The sequence below is a fragment of the Neopelma chrysocephalum genome, unplaced genomic scaffold, assembly GCF_003984885.1.
Source record: "Neopelma chrysocephalum unplaced genomic scaffold, ASM398488v2 Primary Assembly neopelma1_24, whole genome shotgun sequence".
In the NCBI taxonomy this organism is placed as follows: Eukaryota; Metazoa; Chordata; class Aves; order Passeriformes; family Pipridae; genus Neopelma; species Neopelma chrysocephalum.
Window position 1 is genome coordinate 3,734,526 of NW_020897693.1, and position 13,428 is coordinate 3,747,953.

The 13,428-nt window shown below is 43.6% G+C and overlaps 2 protein-coding genes across 5 annotated transcripts in view; both read left to right on the forward strand.

Annotated features, from left to right (window-relative positions):
* The window catches only part of DENND5A (DENN domain containing 5A), a 68,910-nt gene extending 62,928 nt beyond the window's left edge, over nt 1–5,982 (forward strand). For all 4 annotated transcript variants that reach the window (XM_027700484.1, XM_027700493.1, XM_027700503.1 and 1 more), the window contains 3 exons: nt 93–216; nt 1,023–1,191; nt 1,930–5,982. In XM_027700484.1, the coding sequence (XP_027556285.1) occupies nt 93–216; nt 1,023–1,191; nt 1,930–2,113 (477 nt within the window). In that variant the 3' untranslated portion in view covers nt 2,114–5,982. The remainder of the gene's footprint in view (nt 1–92; nt 217–1,022; nt 1,192–1,929) is intronic.
* Nucleotides 5,983–10,927: 4,945 nt separating this feature from the next.
* SCUBE2 (signal peptide, CUB domain and EGF like domain containing 2) overlaps nt 10,928–13,428 on the forward strand; it is a 44,108-nt gene continuing 41,607 nt past the window's right edge. Inside the window, exons 1-2 of the mRNA XM_027674203.1 lie at nt 10,928–11,237; nt 13,065–13,187. Coding sequence (XP_027530004.1) covers nt 10,928–11,237; nt 13,065–13,187 — 433 coding nt within the window. The remainder of the gene's footprint in view (nt 11,238–13,064; nt 13,188–13,428) is intronic.

Below are 13,428 nucleotides of genomic sequence, written 5' to 3' on the forward strand. Positions count from 1 at the left end.
ATTTTAAAACTTACTAGATGCATGAGACACTTGTGTCCCAGACTTCCAAACCGAGGTACTGAGTGTGTTTGCTTTCTGTGTGTGCTTGGCAGAGGGGCAGTCTGACGCTGCTGCTGTGTGGAGAAAGTGGACTTGTTTCAGCTCTCGAGCAGGTGTTTCAGCATGGATTTAAATCACCAAGACTCTTCAAAAACGTCTTTATTTGGGATTTTTTAGGTAAGTGGGAGGAAGGCACACCAGAGCCTGTTTGTATCTTTGAAATACATCCATCTGTGTTCCTTATCATCGCTGCTGTGTCTCAGCTGGTGTGAACAGCACAGTTCTTGGAGGCATCTCAGCAGCTGAATTCCCATGAGAGCTCTTACCTCCTCATACTGTTGAGAGAAAAAGCCTCTGTCTTCTGCCAAAGCTGACACTGTACTAAATGCAGTAACTGGGCTTTTTCCTTCTAGCAGAATAGTGTAAAACAAACTTTCTTACTGAGTAAGAGTTATATAAATAAGGTGATGAATTGACATATGGTAACCTTGTTCTTAATTGAGCATAGTGAAAGCAATAAATCACACTTCTAAGGAGTTGCCTTATAAAGCACCAACAGATGGATCTAGTGCTGTGGATACTTACTGGACATTGTAATAAAGGGGTTGTAAGCATACATTTTTTACATAGTGGTCTAGATTCTTTGACATAGAACTGTACAAATGAACTGAGTTCACAAACACCTTTTAGAAAAGGAATTATTTTGAGTAGTGTTTCTGTGTTTTGAGTAGGTACCTTGGCATCACTGTTCTCCGTATGTGATCGTTTTACTGTAGCACTCAAAATTCAGTAGCTACATGAACCTCTTCAGCACTGTTTAGAGGGAGGAAAGTGAGGGAACACAGGACTGAATCAAACAGAAAAAAACAATGCCTACATGTAATCATTCAGGATACTCATGGATGAGCTTTGAATCTAGGCCTTTCAACTTTCTCTCCTATATGCACTGTTGAAACTTCATTATCTCCCACCATTCTTTTAAGAAAAAGCACAAACATACTATGAGACCCTTGAGCAGAATGAGATGGTCCCAGAAGAGAACTGGCAGACAAGGGCCAGGAATTTCTGTCGCTTTATCACTGCTATCAACAACACCCCAAGAAACATTGGGAAGGATGGCAAGTTTCAGATGCTGGTGTGTCTTGGAGCCAGGTATAAAGAAAATTCTTTATTATTATTATTATTGTTATTGTTGTTATTGATATTTTAATAAAATTAAAAGGATGCTGCGTATTAGTAACGTAAAGCCATGGAACTGATGGGTTGGACAGTTTGACTACTACTTATATAGCAGTCTTTGGTGTAACTGGGGAAACATCAAGTGAATCCTGCCCTGACTGAGTTCTTAGGCACGTGAAGTATGAGATATCTGAGACAGGAAACTGCATAGCCCAAAAAGCTGAGCAGCTGAACCAAGAGAGAAAGGTAGCAAGCTGGTGTGAATAGTCTCCCTCTCATGTACAGGTAGCAAGGTTGGAAGATAGAATCAGAACATCATCCATCAGGGAGGCCTCTCCAGTTAATGGTTGGGTGAATTCCACACCTTCTGCCTACTTGTTGTAGGAGGTGGGTAGGAAAGACCATCTAGAAACCTCTTGACACAAAGACAATAGAACAGAGTGGTGACTTTGGTCCTGCTTGGGACTTCTGGGTCTCTTGGGGACCCTGTCTTGATGTGAGGGGTGGAAAACCTAGGAACGTGTCTGTTATGGATGCTCCCTACTTAAACAGGTTCCACAGACAGTTACTTCCTCTTCCCTGTCTTATAAAAATAAGTGGAAAAGGTGGTAGGTCTGCTTAGAAGGCAAAGAATAGAAATCATGTCTGTGCAGATGCGAAATTAACTTGGCTTTGTTTTTATTTCCAAACTGCAAATTGCCACCTTGTCAGAGACCACCTTTTGCACCACTGGATCGCCCTGCTTGCAGACTGCCCAATTACAGCACAGATGTATGAAGAGATAGCACTGATCAAGGATCACACACTGGTGAATTCTTTGATTCGAGTGCTGCAGACCTTGCAGGAGTTCAACATCACACTGGAGGCATCTCTCGTCAAAGGAATTGACATTTGACCTCTCGTCCCACAGGAAAAACTGTCTTTACAAAAACAAAAAAAGCAACAAGGAGTGAATCTCGTTAGTATGCAAAAGTTCTGTCTTGCCAGTACATTGTATCGTGAACTTGTTCATGGCCCAAAAATGCAACTTTGACTTTTCTTGAAGGAAACTCCAGAAATAGTACAGGCAAATGGATAGAAGCTGTAAACTCAATGTAAAAAAGAGGATTTTGGTATAAATCTATTTTAGAGTTTATTTGCTGATTTGCTTTTTACACACTTTCATGTGAAAGAGATAGAGATGAGTATTGTGCAGCTTATTTTAAAGCTGCAGTATTTCCTTGCCATAGAAAATGTGCAGTGAGCCTTTCAGCATTCTGTGAACTTGCCTTCAGATATGCTGTATGTCATAGACCCCAATGTATACACTCCATTTCTGCTGAGAAGGTCATTCTATAGTTTTTAAACTAATATTTTATATATTAACATTATTACCAATGTTTGATTTTTAACGTATTGGGTCATGTTCTGCTGCAAGGGAACTACAGATCTGATGTGTGCTTTTTTTTTTAATAGCTCCAAAGCACTGATTAGTCAACAATTATTTTTTTCCTTTATTTTTGTTGTCAGTATTATTTTTAGTGAAATCCAGGAGACTGAACCGTGAAATGTCCAGAGATCAAAGTAATATTTTTCATATTGGTACGTAATTGCACAGAAGAAGAAATTAAGTCTGTTTTTTAACTGATGTTTTTTATTTATTTAACCTATCATTGTGTTTTGTAAGTTTGTCTTTAAGAAAAAAAGTCTATGATACAACTGGCTAAATTATGTTGCAATTCAGATTTTACAGTGTAGCCCACTTAAATTAAAAACCTGGAATAATTGTTCATAACACAAAAATGTTTTCACTTTAACCAGCCTTTTGAAGTTTGGTATATGGTTGCTGCTGGTAATTCTCTTAACTGCTAATAAAGAGGGACACGAGTTCCCCAAATGCCAGATAACTAAATAAATATGTTTATGCCCCCCCTGAAATAATAATGGTATACCTTACTAACAAATATAAGGATTCCTTAATGTTTCTGAAAAGACAGTGAGTATTAAGGCTTTGTCTTTTCTTTTTGAATGCATATGTCTTAGATTCTGTTGTCACAGTCTGCTTCATTTGGGATGCTTTGTTTTTAGCAGAGAAAGCTTTACTCCATTTCTACTATAAAACACAAACATTTCGAAAGCTTAATTTATTGGAGATCTGGAACTTGGCAAATGCCTAAAGGCATCTCTGTTCATTTGAATCCTCTGATAAAAATCTCTTTGAAATGAATATGTGACTTAAGAACAGGCTGATTTATCAGCATCACAAATTACTGTACAGAAGTTCAGGGCTGTGTATTTAAGAGGTCTCCACTGTATAAACTTATCTCAGTATTGTCTCTCTTTTGAGAAGCAGAGTCCAAGTTTTTTTTGTTCATACAATGTTGTAGCACTTTTTCTTTACCTACAGCTTAGTCACATCTTGTGATAGTTTTACTTCCATAATTTATGAGTATAGCACATGTATTAAATTTTGACTATTTTTACTTTTGTCCTATTTATTTCATTATTAAACGGAGAAGTTCCTTTGTCACTACTTACCAGAGCAAGATTCTTCTTTGATTCCACAGTAGCATTAGGAAGATGTGAGGGCAGTGTCCAGGCCACTCCTCATGTGGGGTGGGTGTGAATTCTTTCACAGCGTGGAGCTTACGGGAGCATTTCACAGACGTATTTTGTGTGTGCAGGTATGGTTTTGTTGTTTTGGGCTTTTTTTTTCAGCTTTGGAAGGGCAAAAATAAAACGGCTGTACTTCATTCTAAGAATTTGATGTATTCAACTTAATATGTTGGGATAATCTTTATACACTTGCATGAAATTGCTTGTTGATGCATTAATAATAGCAAAAAAATAATTTTACAGTACTTTCAGCTATCTCTGAGGCCTGTGCATTTCACAGGGAATATATCTGCCTAAGAAAGGAGGGTTCCATATCTTGACCGTAGCAGATTAGTTGATTCTGTTAAAACCTTTTATCCCAGAGTATTAAATATGGATTAATTTTATCTTGCATGAGGTAATTACCCTGAATTAAGGTTATTTTCTTTTCTTTCCTCTTTACACAATTTCACCTGGTGTGACATGATACCATTGGTTAAATGGCTGTTTTGGTGTGGATCTTTTTGACCTCATTATGAAAGCTGACGGTGCCTGGATGGATGGAGGCTGGGGTTTGCTGATTGCCAAGCACTGGGAATCCAGTGGCTGGCTCACGAGGGTGGAGCTGTCCATCAGTGACAACACCCTGTGTACTGGCTGTCCAGGTGCAAAAGGAAGTCACAGAGGTCATCTTCCCAGCTCCTCAGTTACTTTATTTTCACAGGAAAAGCCACTTAGATATAGACCCCTCCTCCTTCCCTCACTCGGGGCCTGTGCTGAACCCTGTTAGGATTCAAAGCACTTTTTACTAAGGACTTCCAAGCCTGGAAGGATTTGCTCCACTCAAGGACCAGTAGAAGGTTCTGAAATGCAGCAGAAAAAAAGCTGGTTTTGTTAGCTCCGTAAGCAACCAAGGAGGGCTAAGATATTAAATACAGCTGTGTGATAGCCTGTGCTAGGTTTTTGGGAAGAGATTTGGCTGGCATGTCTAAGAATGGTCCAGTCTGTAGTAGCAGCCATAACTCCTGCCACTCTTCAGTGTTTGCCACAAACCAACCTACTTCTTTCATGGGTGTTCCTAGCATGAATCCCACAGAATAAGGTTAGGATCCAGCATTAGCTCTTTCCATGCCATTCTCCTGAAGTGGATGACTGTGTAAGAACAAATGGTGTGGTCAGCACCTTTTTAACTAGAGCTTTATAAAATTCATCTCCCTTTGCTCAGAATAATGCAGTTGTAACTTTTTCCCCCCTGTTTCTAAAATAAGGGGGCGGGTTTGGTAGGGGCAGGTTAATGTGGCTCGTCTGTTCTGTTGTTTGGTGGGGATTTTATGGTAACAGTTAATGGGAAAAGATTTTTTTCTTTTTTTTTTTTTTAACAGCACACATGCGTTCTGTAGAAAGAAATACAATGATGAAAAATGAGCAGTTCATAATGCAGTAAATATATAGTGCTACATTGGCCAAACATGTTTACAGGCTGATACCTGATTTGAGGGGAAAAAAATAGGCTATTGCCTCTCAATTATTTATGCTTCTTTGATTAACACTGTCAGAGTTCATACAGTGACACTTTATACAGAAAAGAAAATGCAATATAATAAAAACTTGATTTCAATGTAATGAAATGCTATGATGATAAGTTTATACAAAAAAAGCCTTTACCTGCCATAAGTTTATCCTCTGATGTTCTGGAGCTGAAAGCATATTCATGAACTGAAGACTCTTCCGCAACTTTTTCCATTACAAAAGAGTATTTTTCAAATTGTTCAAATGGGACCTACTAGCTGGATGATCCATATTTTTTATGTGTTTTGAATTCATGAATATGTTAAGATTTCTGCAGTGAAACTATTCAGAATTAACTTTTTCTGTATATTGTCAAATGATCTTTGTCCGTAGTGCAAGATACTATAGGATACTTGAAAATACTTGAAGATATTGTACACGTACTTCACATCTTTGTAGTTCTTTATTTTATACCTAGAGATTGGCTGTTAAACTAAGATATAAAGCATCAGTACCTTATAAACTATATATTTTACTACATGGGGAAATCACTGGCTTGGTTTTTTCAAGGGCCGCGTTGAAGTTTACATTATGATGACAAAAACAGGTACTGTTTTCGTTTTTTATTTTTCCTGTGACATTTCAATCCATTGGACATTAAATGTGAATTGGATATACAAAGCAGTTTTACAGGTGTAGCTCATTTGCTGAATTGCAATAAAATTTGTCTTCTAACATGAAAAAATAGCATTAATGTGCTATATTCAAAAGCCTCTTATAATTTGGCTAGTCATCTTCTCTTCTTTGCCTGACTGCAGGTATGACATTTTAGTGTCTCATTTCAGGAGGCCTTTTTTTTGTGCAGTTTTGTGTCTGATCTTTTGAACTAAATGCCTGCCTCCCTCCCAGCACCACTGTAGCCTTCTCACAAGCAGTTGTTGCGGATCAGACTGCCATCAGTGGAAGAGAAGACTACTCAGTAATCAGGGAATGGGGAGAACAGGAAGGCAAAGTGACTATTGCAGATCTTGGAAGTTGTCTGTGAGTACACACACATGTATGTGCTGCCGTTCACTCCGGTTCAAACTGTATGAGGCCATCACTGAATATTTTATACCATCAAGGAAAACACAGAACGGAAGGAGTTTGATCATTAATTTGGAGGCATCTCTGTTCCTTCACCTCTCACATACCCCCTGGTCTGTGGTGGAGGCTTTTTTTAAGCAAAGCAAAATAGCAAGTGGTAATATGTCCCTTTGGGGAACCACAGCAGTCTGCCTGAACTGGTGGTGATTCTGCACTGCCAACAACTGATGGTGTCATCCTGTGGGCTCACTGGGGAGAATCGGAGAGGGTGAACTCAACCTGGCCTGTGCTCTGGTTGGGTGGTGCTTGTGGCCTGATCCTGGGACAGGTTTGGGTGGTGCAGTCATGATCTCAGCACCTGCTGCCAGGTCTGCTGAGCCTGTGTGAGATGCCAAACCTGCCACCTGGAAGCTGAGACCATTTCAATTCCCTGGGCTTTTTAGACTGCTGCTCCTAATTCCTCTGCAGGGCACTACAGGGATGGACGTGGGTGAGGCCTGCATGGAGCTGTGAGGTAAGTGCAGCTTTGGAAGCACATTCACTTCATCAAGGTAGCCTCGAATATTTCAGTCTTCCTCAAAGGGAAAGGAGCAAAAAAAACAGTGGGCAAAGTGTGTTGTGCAGCTGCTGGATGTACAGCCAATGATTGCCTGTTGACCAACTAGTCCTGGCACAAGTCTAGAATTGTTACCATTTGTTGTAGTTGACTTGGAAAGTTCTCACAAAGAAATACAAATATCTAAAAGTTAGTGAAATATCTCCTTTCTCCACCCTACTAACTGAAAGATTTATATTCTTTAATAGAACATACTGTTATTTAGTTCTGCAATAAACAGGAACCTCTCTTCATTTCATTGACAGTGACATTTTAAGCTGCAAAGTCTACAACATTTAAAATATCACTGGTGGATCTGATGTTTGTTTTGGGAAAGATTTTCTACAAGTGGCATAAAAAGACTTAGACAAGGAGTATAAATTATGTGAGAGGTTTTTTTATACTCCTTGTGACCAGAGAAACCTCAAATTTCCTCTCTGCCTGAGATAAGCCCTTTGCAGGTTCTGCTTCCAAGGAAAGCCATTGTTAAAATGCAAAACTGAATGCTGATTACTGAAGATGTCATTTTACATAGAATTCAACAGCTTATTTGGTAGCTTGGAAAACCCTTGGATACAAAGATAGGAAGTCTAAGTGCCAAAGTCTGTTCAAAAGAAAACAATTGTTCAAAACCCAGTATACATCTGGAGATGAGTTAGACTTGAAGCTACAGCTCTGAGGCATGTGTATGAAAAGCTTTGGAATAATTAAATACTTGAAAGTATTTCCTCACTTGTCTGTTCCTTTCCTGTTTTTGTTCTGGTGCCTCCCCCCCCGGCCCATCCCACCTATTTTCAGCTTCTGTCACAACCACTCATTAAGCTCGCTCAGTCATGTTAAATTTTGGGTCAGTATGATGCACTGTAAGTCTGCTGGGCTGAGCAGCTACTGCTCACAAAAGTGCCAAGGAAATGGCAATCTGGATGTCTTCAGACAATGTTTGCACATGATCAAATAGTAAAACTTAGCATCGATTATTAAGCATAAACCAGTTCTTAGTCCGAATTTTCAGAGAAAAATATTCCTCTCAGGGCATCAGATGTACAATTTCTGGAGCTGTTTTTACATCCAGCTGCTCTGTGGCAGCTTAGTCTCGATCTCTCAGTGTGAGGCAACTACAAGTGATACTCACAGTGGAGGGCAGGGGATTTGGAAATTGGGATCTTGCCTGTATGGAAGAGTTCCTTTGGAGTGGCAGTCAGTGTTCCTAGCAGGGTTGCGCTCCTGTTGATACTATGAGATCTGACAGTGTTCATGGCAAGAAGCCCCAGGCTTTGCAACATTGTAAGGTGGCGGCACACGCTGGTACAGTTGGAAAGAGCAGACGGGTTTCCTGAGGAGCAGCCTTTCTCCAAACATCAACCAGCCAAACCTGTCTCCCCCAAAAGCACCTGTGGAGCAGAACTGAACGGGGCTCTGGCCCATGCGACACGAAGATTTCGTTCAAGACTTAAGACGCTGTGTAGTATCCAGAGGAGCAAAAGCACTGCTGTTGGTTTTAGGATCATTATCCATAAGGTATGAAAATACCCTATTTGCATGCAATTCTTGCAGATATTTACCAGTAAGCTATTTTTCTCCCTGAAACTTTGTGACTTTTATTTTATTTCAAATTGCTGGAAAAATCCCCAAACAGTGCTATTTGGGGTCTCTTCCTGTCGAACTGCCCTGGTATGTTTGTTTTTCTTTCCTCATACTTAACTTAGTGCTGAACTTGAGTCTTAAGAATTTTTTTAGCTACTCTCTCCGAGTAAAGATCTTAGTACCTAGAGCAGTACTCTGTGACTCTGTAGTTGAATAGAGATATTTAAAAAGGCTACACAAAGACATCTGAGTTGAGGTCTGAGCTTGTCTGGTTTGTGTCTTTAAGAAAAAGCGATATTTTAATGGCAATTCTTCATCATAAACAAAGGAGTGTTGTATGTGAAATAATGGCCAGGATCCTTCACAAAACACTTGGAGATTTATGTATAAGAAATGGTTTCATTAGCTAAGATAAATTTGATATTGTTCTGTTTGTTTTCCAAGCTGCACTGAGGTCTTTTGATCTAACTCAGGCATTCCCAAATGTTTATGTCTCACTTTATGTTTTAGTTTACAGAAGTAAGAAAAATGCTTTGCTTTTACTGTGTCTCAGAAAGCCTTAGTTATTTTGTGTATATGACTCTTCAGTGTTTCTTACTGCTTTTTCTGCTACAGTCTTCATATGCGTTCCTATTTAATGTATTTTGTCAAATCTAGTGATAAATATTAATTAAATTAACATTGGTCAAGTTCATTGAGGAAACTTGACTGGAAAGTGCCTGAAATGTGTTATCAACTTTTCTGTGAGGTGGCTTGAAGTCACGTACCTGAATGGGAGGTGGCTTCTCTGTACATTTGGAAGAGTTGTTTGTAGAGACACCTTGACTGATACCCCTGTTTGAGGGGTGTGTGAATTCCCATTGTTAAGTATGATTGTTTATTCATGAGATCATGGAAACTTGTCAGGAAAGCCTGCGTTCATTTATTACTTTCTGTTGGTAGGGGGACACTTGGGGTATGGTGTGGGGCTGGAGAATCCTTAGAGTGTTTAATGAGCAGCTTTATGTATTTAGAGATGAGATTGACTAAGACTGAAACCGTCCAGGAGACACAATAGGTTGTTTCTCATTGGATTTAAAAAGAGAATAACTTTGATCATTTCAAAAGCAATGAAGCCTGATGCTCCAGTGAGAAAGGAGAGTGGTAATTTATAGCCGCCATTAAGGAAACAAAGACAAAGACTGAGGGAAAGTTTCATTCTGAAGATTTACTAATGTGTATAAACCACTCTTGCAACTAGAAATAGCTTGGTATTTCTCACAGAACAAAACAAAGGAGAAAGGGCAGTGAAATGGGGATGGGAGGGAGGGCTGGAAAAGAATACTGCCTGCTTTTACTTGCACCCTGAAAGGTCAGACATTATTTAGGAAATTGTAATTTCGGTGAATAATGTATGAGCCACTTTTACCTGCCAAAGGAGGGACAGCTGTGGGAAATCCCTAGCTGGGAACGAAGGTGGGAGGTGTGGGCTCTGGTTTGGCCTTCAGACGGGGATTCACGCACTGCAGTGGGGTGTAATTACACAGTAAAAAATTGTAATGCCATGTTTTTGAAGAAACACAAGTGAGGCTGGAGCGAGCTGTGTGTGTTTGGGCTGTGACAGGGTGCCGGCACACAGAGTCTCTGCACGAGCTTGTCTCCGCTGCAGGAGATGCTCCCCCGGGCCGCGGCAGAGCGGGGAGCCCCGGGTCAGGCGCTGTTGCCGCTGGCACCCGCAGCCTGCGTGTGAGGTATCCGCGCTCCTTCGGGAGGCACCGGCTCCGCGGGACACCTGTGTTTGGGGCGCTGTGCAGGTGTGCGAGCGCCGGTGCCGGCTCGGGGAGGGGGTTTTCCTGCGGGGTGGATGGGGCGGTTCGCGTGCCGGGGGTAGCGGGGCAGGGCAGGGCAGGGCAGGGCAGGGCAGGGCAGGGCAGGGCAGGGCAGGGCAGGGCAGGGCAGGGCAGGGCAGGGGAGGCCCGCCCAGCCCTCGCCGCCCCGCGCCCGCTGTGGGTGCGAGGCGGGCCGGGCGCCCGCAGACACCTCCTCCCTCGGCCGCCGCCTCCTCCCGCCCGGCGGCGGCAGCAGCAGCCGCAGCGCAGCCGCCGCAGCGCCATCGATGGGGTCCGGCGGCCGCCGCGGCGCGACGGGGGCGAGGGCGCTGCCGCTGCTCCTGCTGCCGCTGCTGCTGCTGCTGCCCGCGCCGGGCGGCCCCGCCGCGCTGCCCCTGCCCCTGCCCGGTGAGTGCCCCCTGCCCCGTAAATGTCCCCTACCCTGACCCGGTGAGTGCCCCCAGCCCCTGCCCGGTGAGTGCCCCCAGCCCCTGCCCGCTCGCCTCATCCCCTTTCAGCGGGTCCCCCCGCGGGCTCCCGGCGCTCTCCCCTCATGGTCCGGTCGCGCTGCCCGGGGCAGGGGGAGGCCGGTGGCGAAGGGAAGGGGAGCTGCGGCCGTTCCCGAGGTGGGGCCGGCGGGACCGTGCCCGGAGCGGGGGGGTCGCCGCTCGCAGGGCGCTGCGGGCTCCGCGGTGCGAATGCCGCTTTCCCGGCGTTTCCCTCGGGAGCGGGACGAGTCCCGGGACAGGGCACCTTGGCCGAGGGAGTGGGGTGTAAACTGCGTGTGCCGCGGGTGAAGCCGCCTTCGGTCCCCGAGGAACGAGCCCAGCGGTTCTCCCGCAGCCTCCGCCGCCTCCTGCCAAGTTGAGGGCTGCGATGTTTGCTCACGGTCTCGTTTCTCCAGGGTCTCTCTTCGGCTCAGGACGCTGCCACTGCAAGGGGAGATCTCGCTCCCTGTGCCTACGGATTTTTCCTAGCCGTTCTTTCCATGCCCCTGCGTGCATCAGTGCTGGGGCTTCTTATTGCGGTTCTTTCCCACACGCTGCAGATCACAGCGGGTTAATGTGGAAATAAGACGGCAGAGCGGCTGTCTCGCCGCTGGCACGAGATCTAGTTGATATCTCTGTGTAATGTCTTTTAGGGAAGCCTCTTCCTTGCTGTGTATTTTCTGGGACCCCTCTTGCCAGGGCAGGTGTGTCCCGCTGGCTCGGGCTGGGAAGGGGACAACTCTCCGTGCCGGGGGTACTCAGCCAGTGCTTGCGCCTGATGCTCCTTCCTGCCCGCTGTCTATCCTTCCTTGCCCATCCTTTCCTTGTGCCCCACCTACCTGAGTCCCACTAGCTGAAGGCTCCTCAGCCACTCCTGCACCCCTCCTTGCATGACTCGTTCCCTCAATTCACCACCTCCCATGTTTTTTAATGGCTTGATTTGAGAGGAGGTGGATTCTGCTGCTCTTCCCAGCTGTCTTCCACTGTTTTCCGCCTTCTTGCTTTCTGGTGGCAGTATCTGGGGACCCCATCACTGCTACTGTAGCCTGGTGCACCTGAGAGCCAGAAAAGCACTGCTGCTCTAGCACTGGCTCTTTGCCTTGTTTCCCACTGCCAAACCCCATTAGGAGTTAAAACTGAGTGAGCACTTTCTGCTCTTGGCAGCTGCTGCAGTACCTACAGGCATATTTTGTGACTGGGGGAAAGAAAAAAAAAAGGCAGGATGAATGCTATAATTGTAAATGGGAAAAGTGCTGGCTGAAATTCCCCTTTAGAAAGTGATCCCCACTATAAAAAGTGGCTGACTATTGAAGTAGTCACCTTCTGCTGATACTCATGCACTACTCCTTGTTTTAGGAGTCAGTTTTTATACCTGTGTGAGGTGTTGCTTCAACAATTCTCCCTTTTAGGAAGAAAAATCTTCTTGTTTCTGTGTTTCAGTTCTCTTCTGGTGTATGAAAAACTTTTGCTGATGTCTTATGCTGCCTGTAACTTTTCTTCCTCTTCTTCTGTCTACACTTCTTCATCTCCAGGACTTCTTCCTGTTGGTGTTTCCCTTTCTCTTCATTTCCTGTGCTCTGAAGTTTCCACCTGGATATTTTTCTTCAGTATACTGTGCTTTGTGATGACTGGCCAGGTTATTTGGCAGTGCTGCTCACCAGATACTATTCTTGTATTTAAAAAAGTTATTTTTGAATTATACATCTGTTTAATGGTAAGTCAGTCTTTTAACATGTTGGTGGTGACTTTGAAAGTACATTTCTATCAACTCTGCTTGTTAGTTTAAAAACCATTTGGCTTCCTGCAGGTGATGCATGGGTGTGATCAAGAATTCTTTCAGTAACTGTCTTTTGTTAATCAGAAAGATGAACAATCTCTGATGAATCTCTGTAAAACTGTCAGCTCAGTTTCATGGAGCATCTGGCTGGCCCATAATAGATTGTTTTGGATCTATTTATAAATGGGTACAAGAGCTTATCTGAATTGCACACAAATAAATCTGTATGCAGGTAGAACATTATCTAAATTTAAGTGGAGATGTGGTCTCTGCATGTTTCTGTCCTGACTCACAAATACACACAACATGCACATGCGCACCACATAGAGGTGCTCAGCCTTGTCATCTCGTCAGGGATGTACCCAGGAGACATGCCCTGTTCTCCTCCTGCTGACACCCCTTCTGAATCTGCTGTCTTTTCGCAGATGTGGATGAGTGTGCCCTGGGGCTTGACGACTGCCATCCAGATGCTATTTGTCAAAACACCCCGAAGCTGTACAAGTGCATGTGCAAAGTGGGTTACACCGGTGAGGGGAAGAAATGTGAAGGTAAAATGATTGGAGCACTCTGCTGTGCCTGTGTCAGCATGGAGTATTTCTAAAAAGATAGAGCCATTAAAAATAATGGTTTAGAATATGGGGGATGATTTTAAATCAAAATAGTCATTGTTTCTTCACCTGATTTACTGCTTGTTTACAAAATCACAGGCAGGCAGTTGGCATGGATTTTCACCTAGTCATATCACTTGGTCTGATAATTAGTTTGTTGTTTAACCAGCAGCCTTAAAAA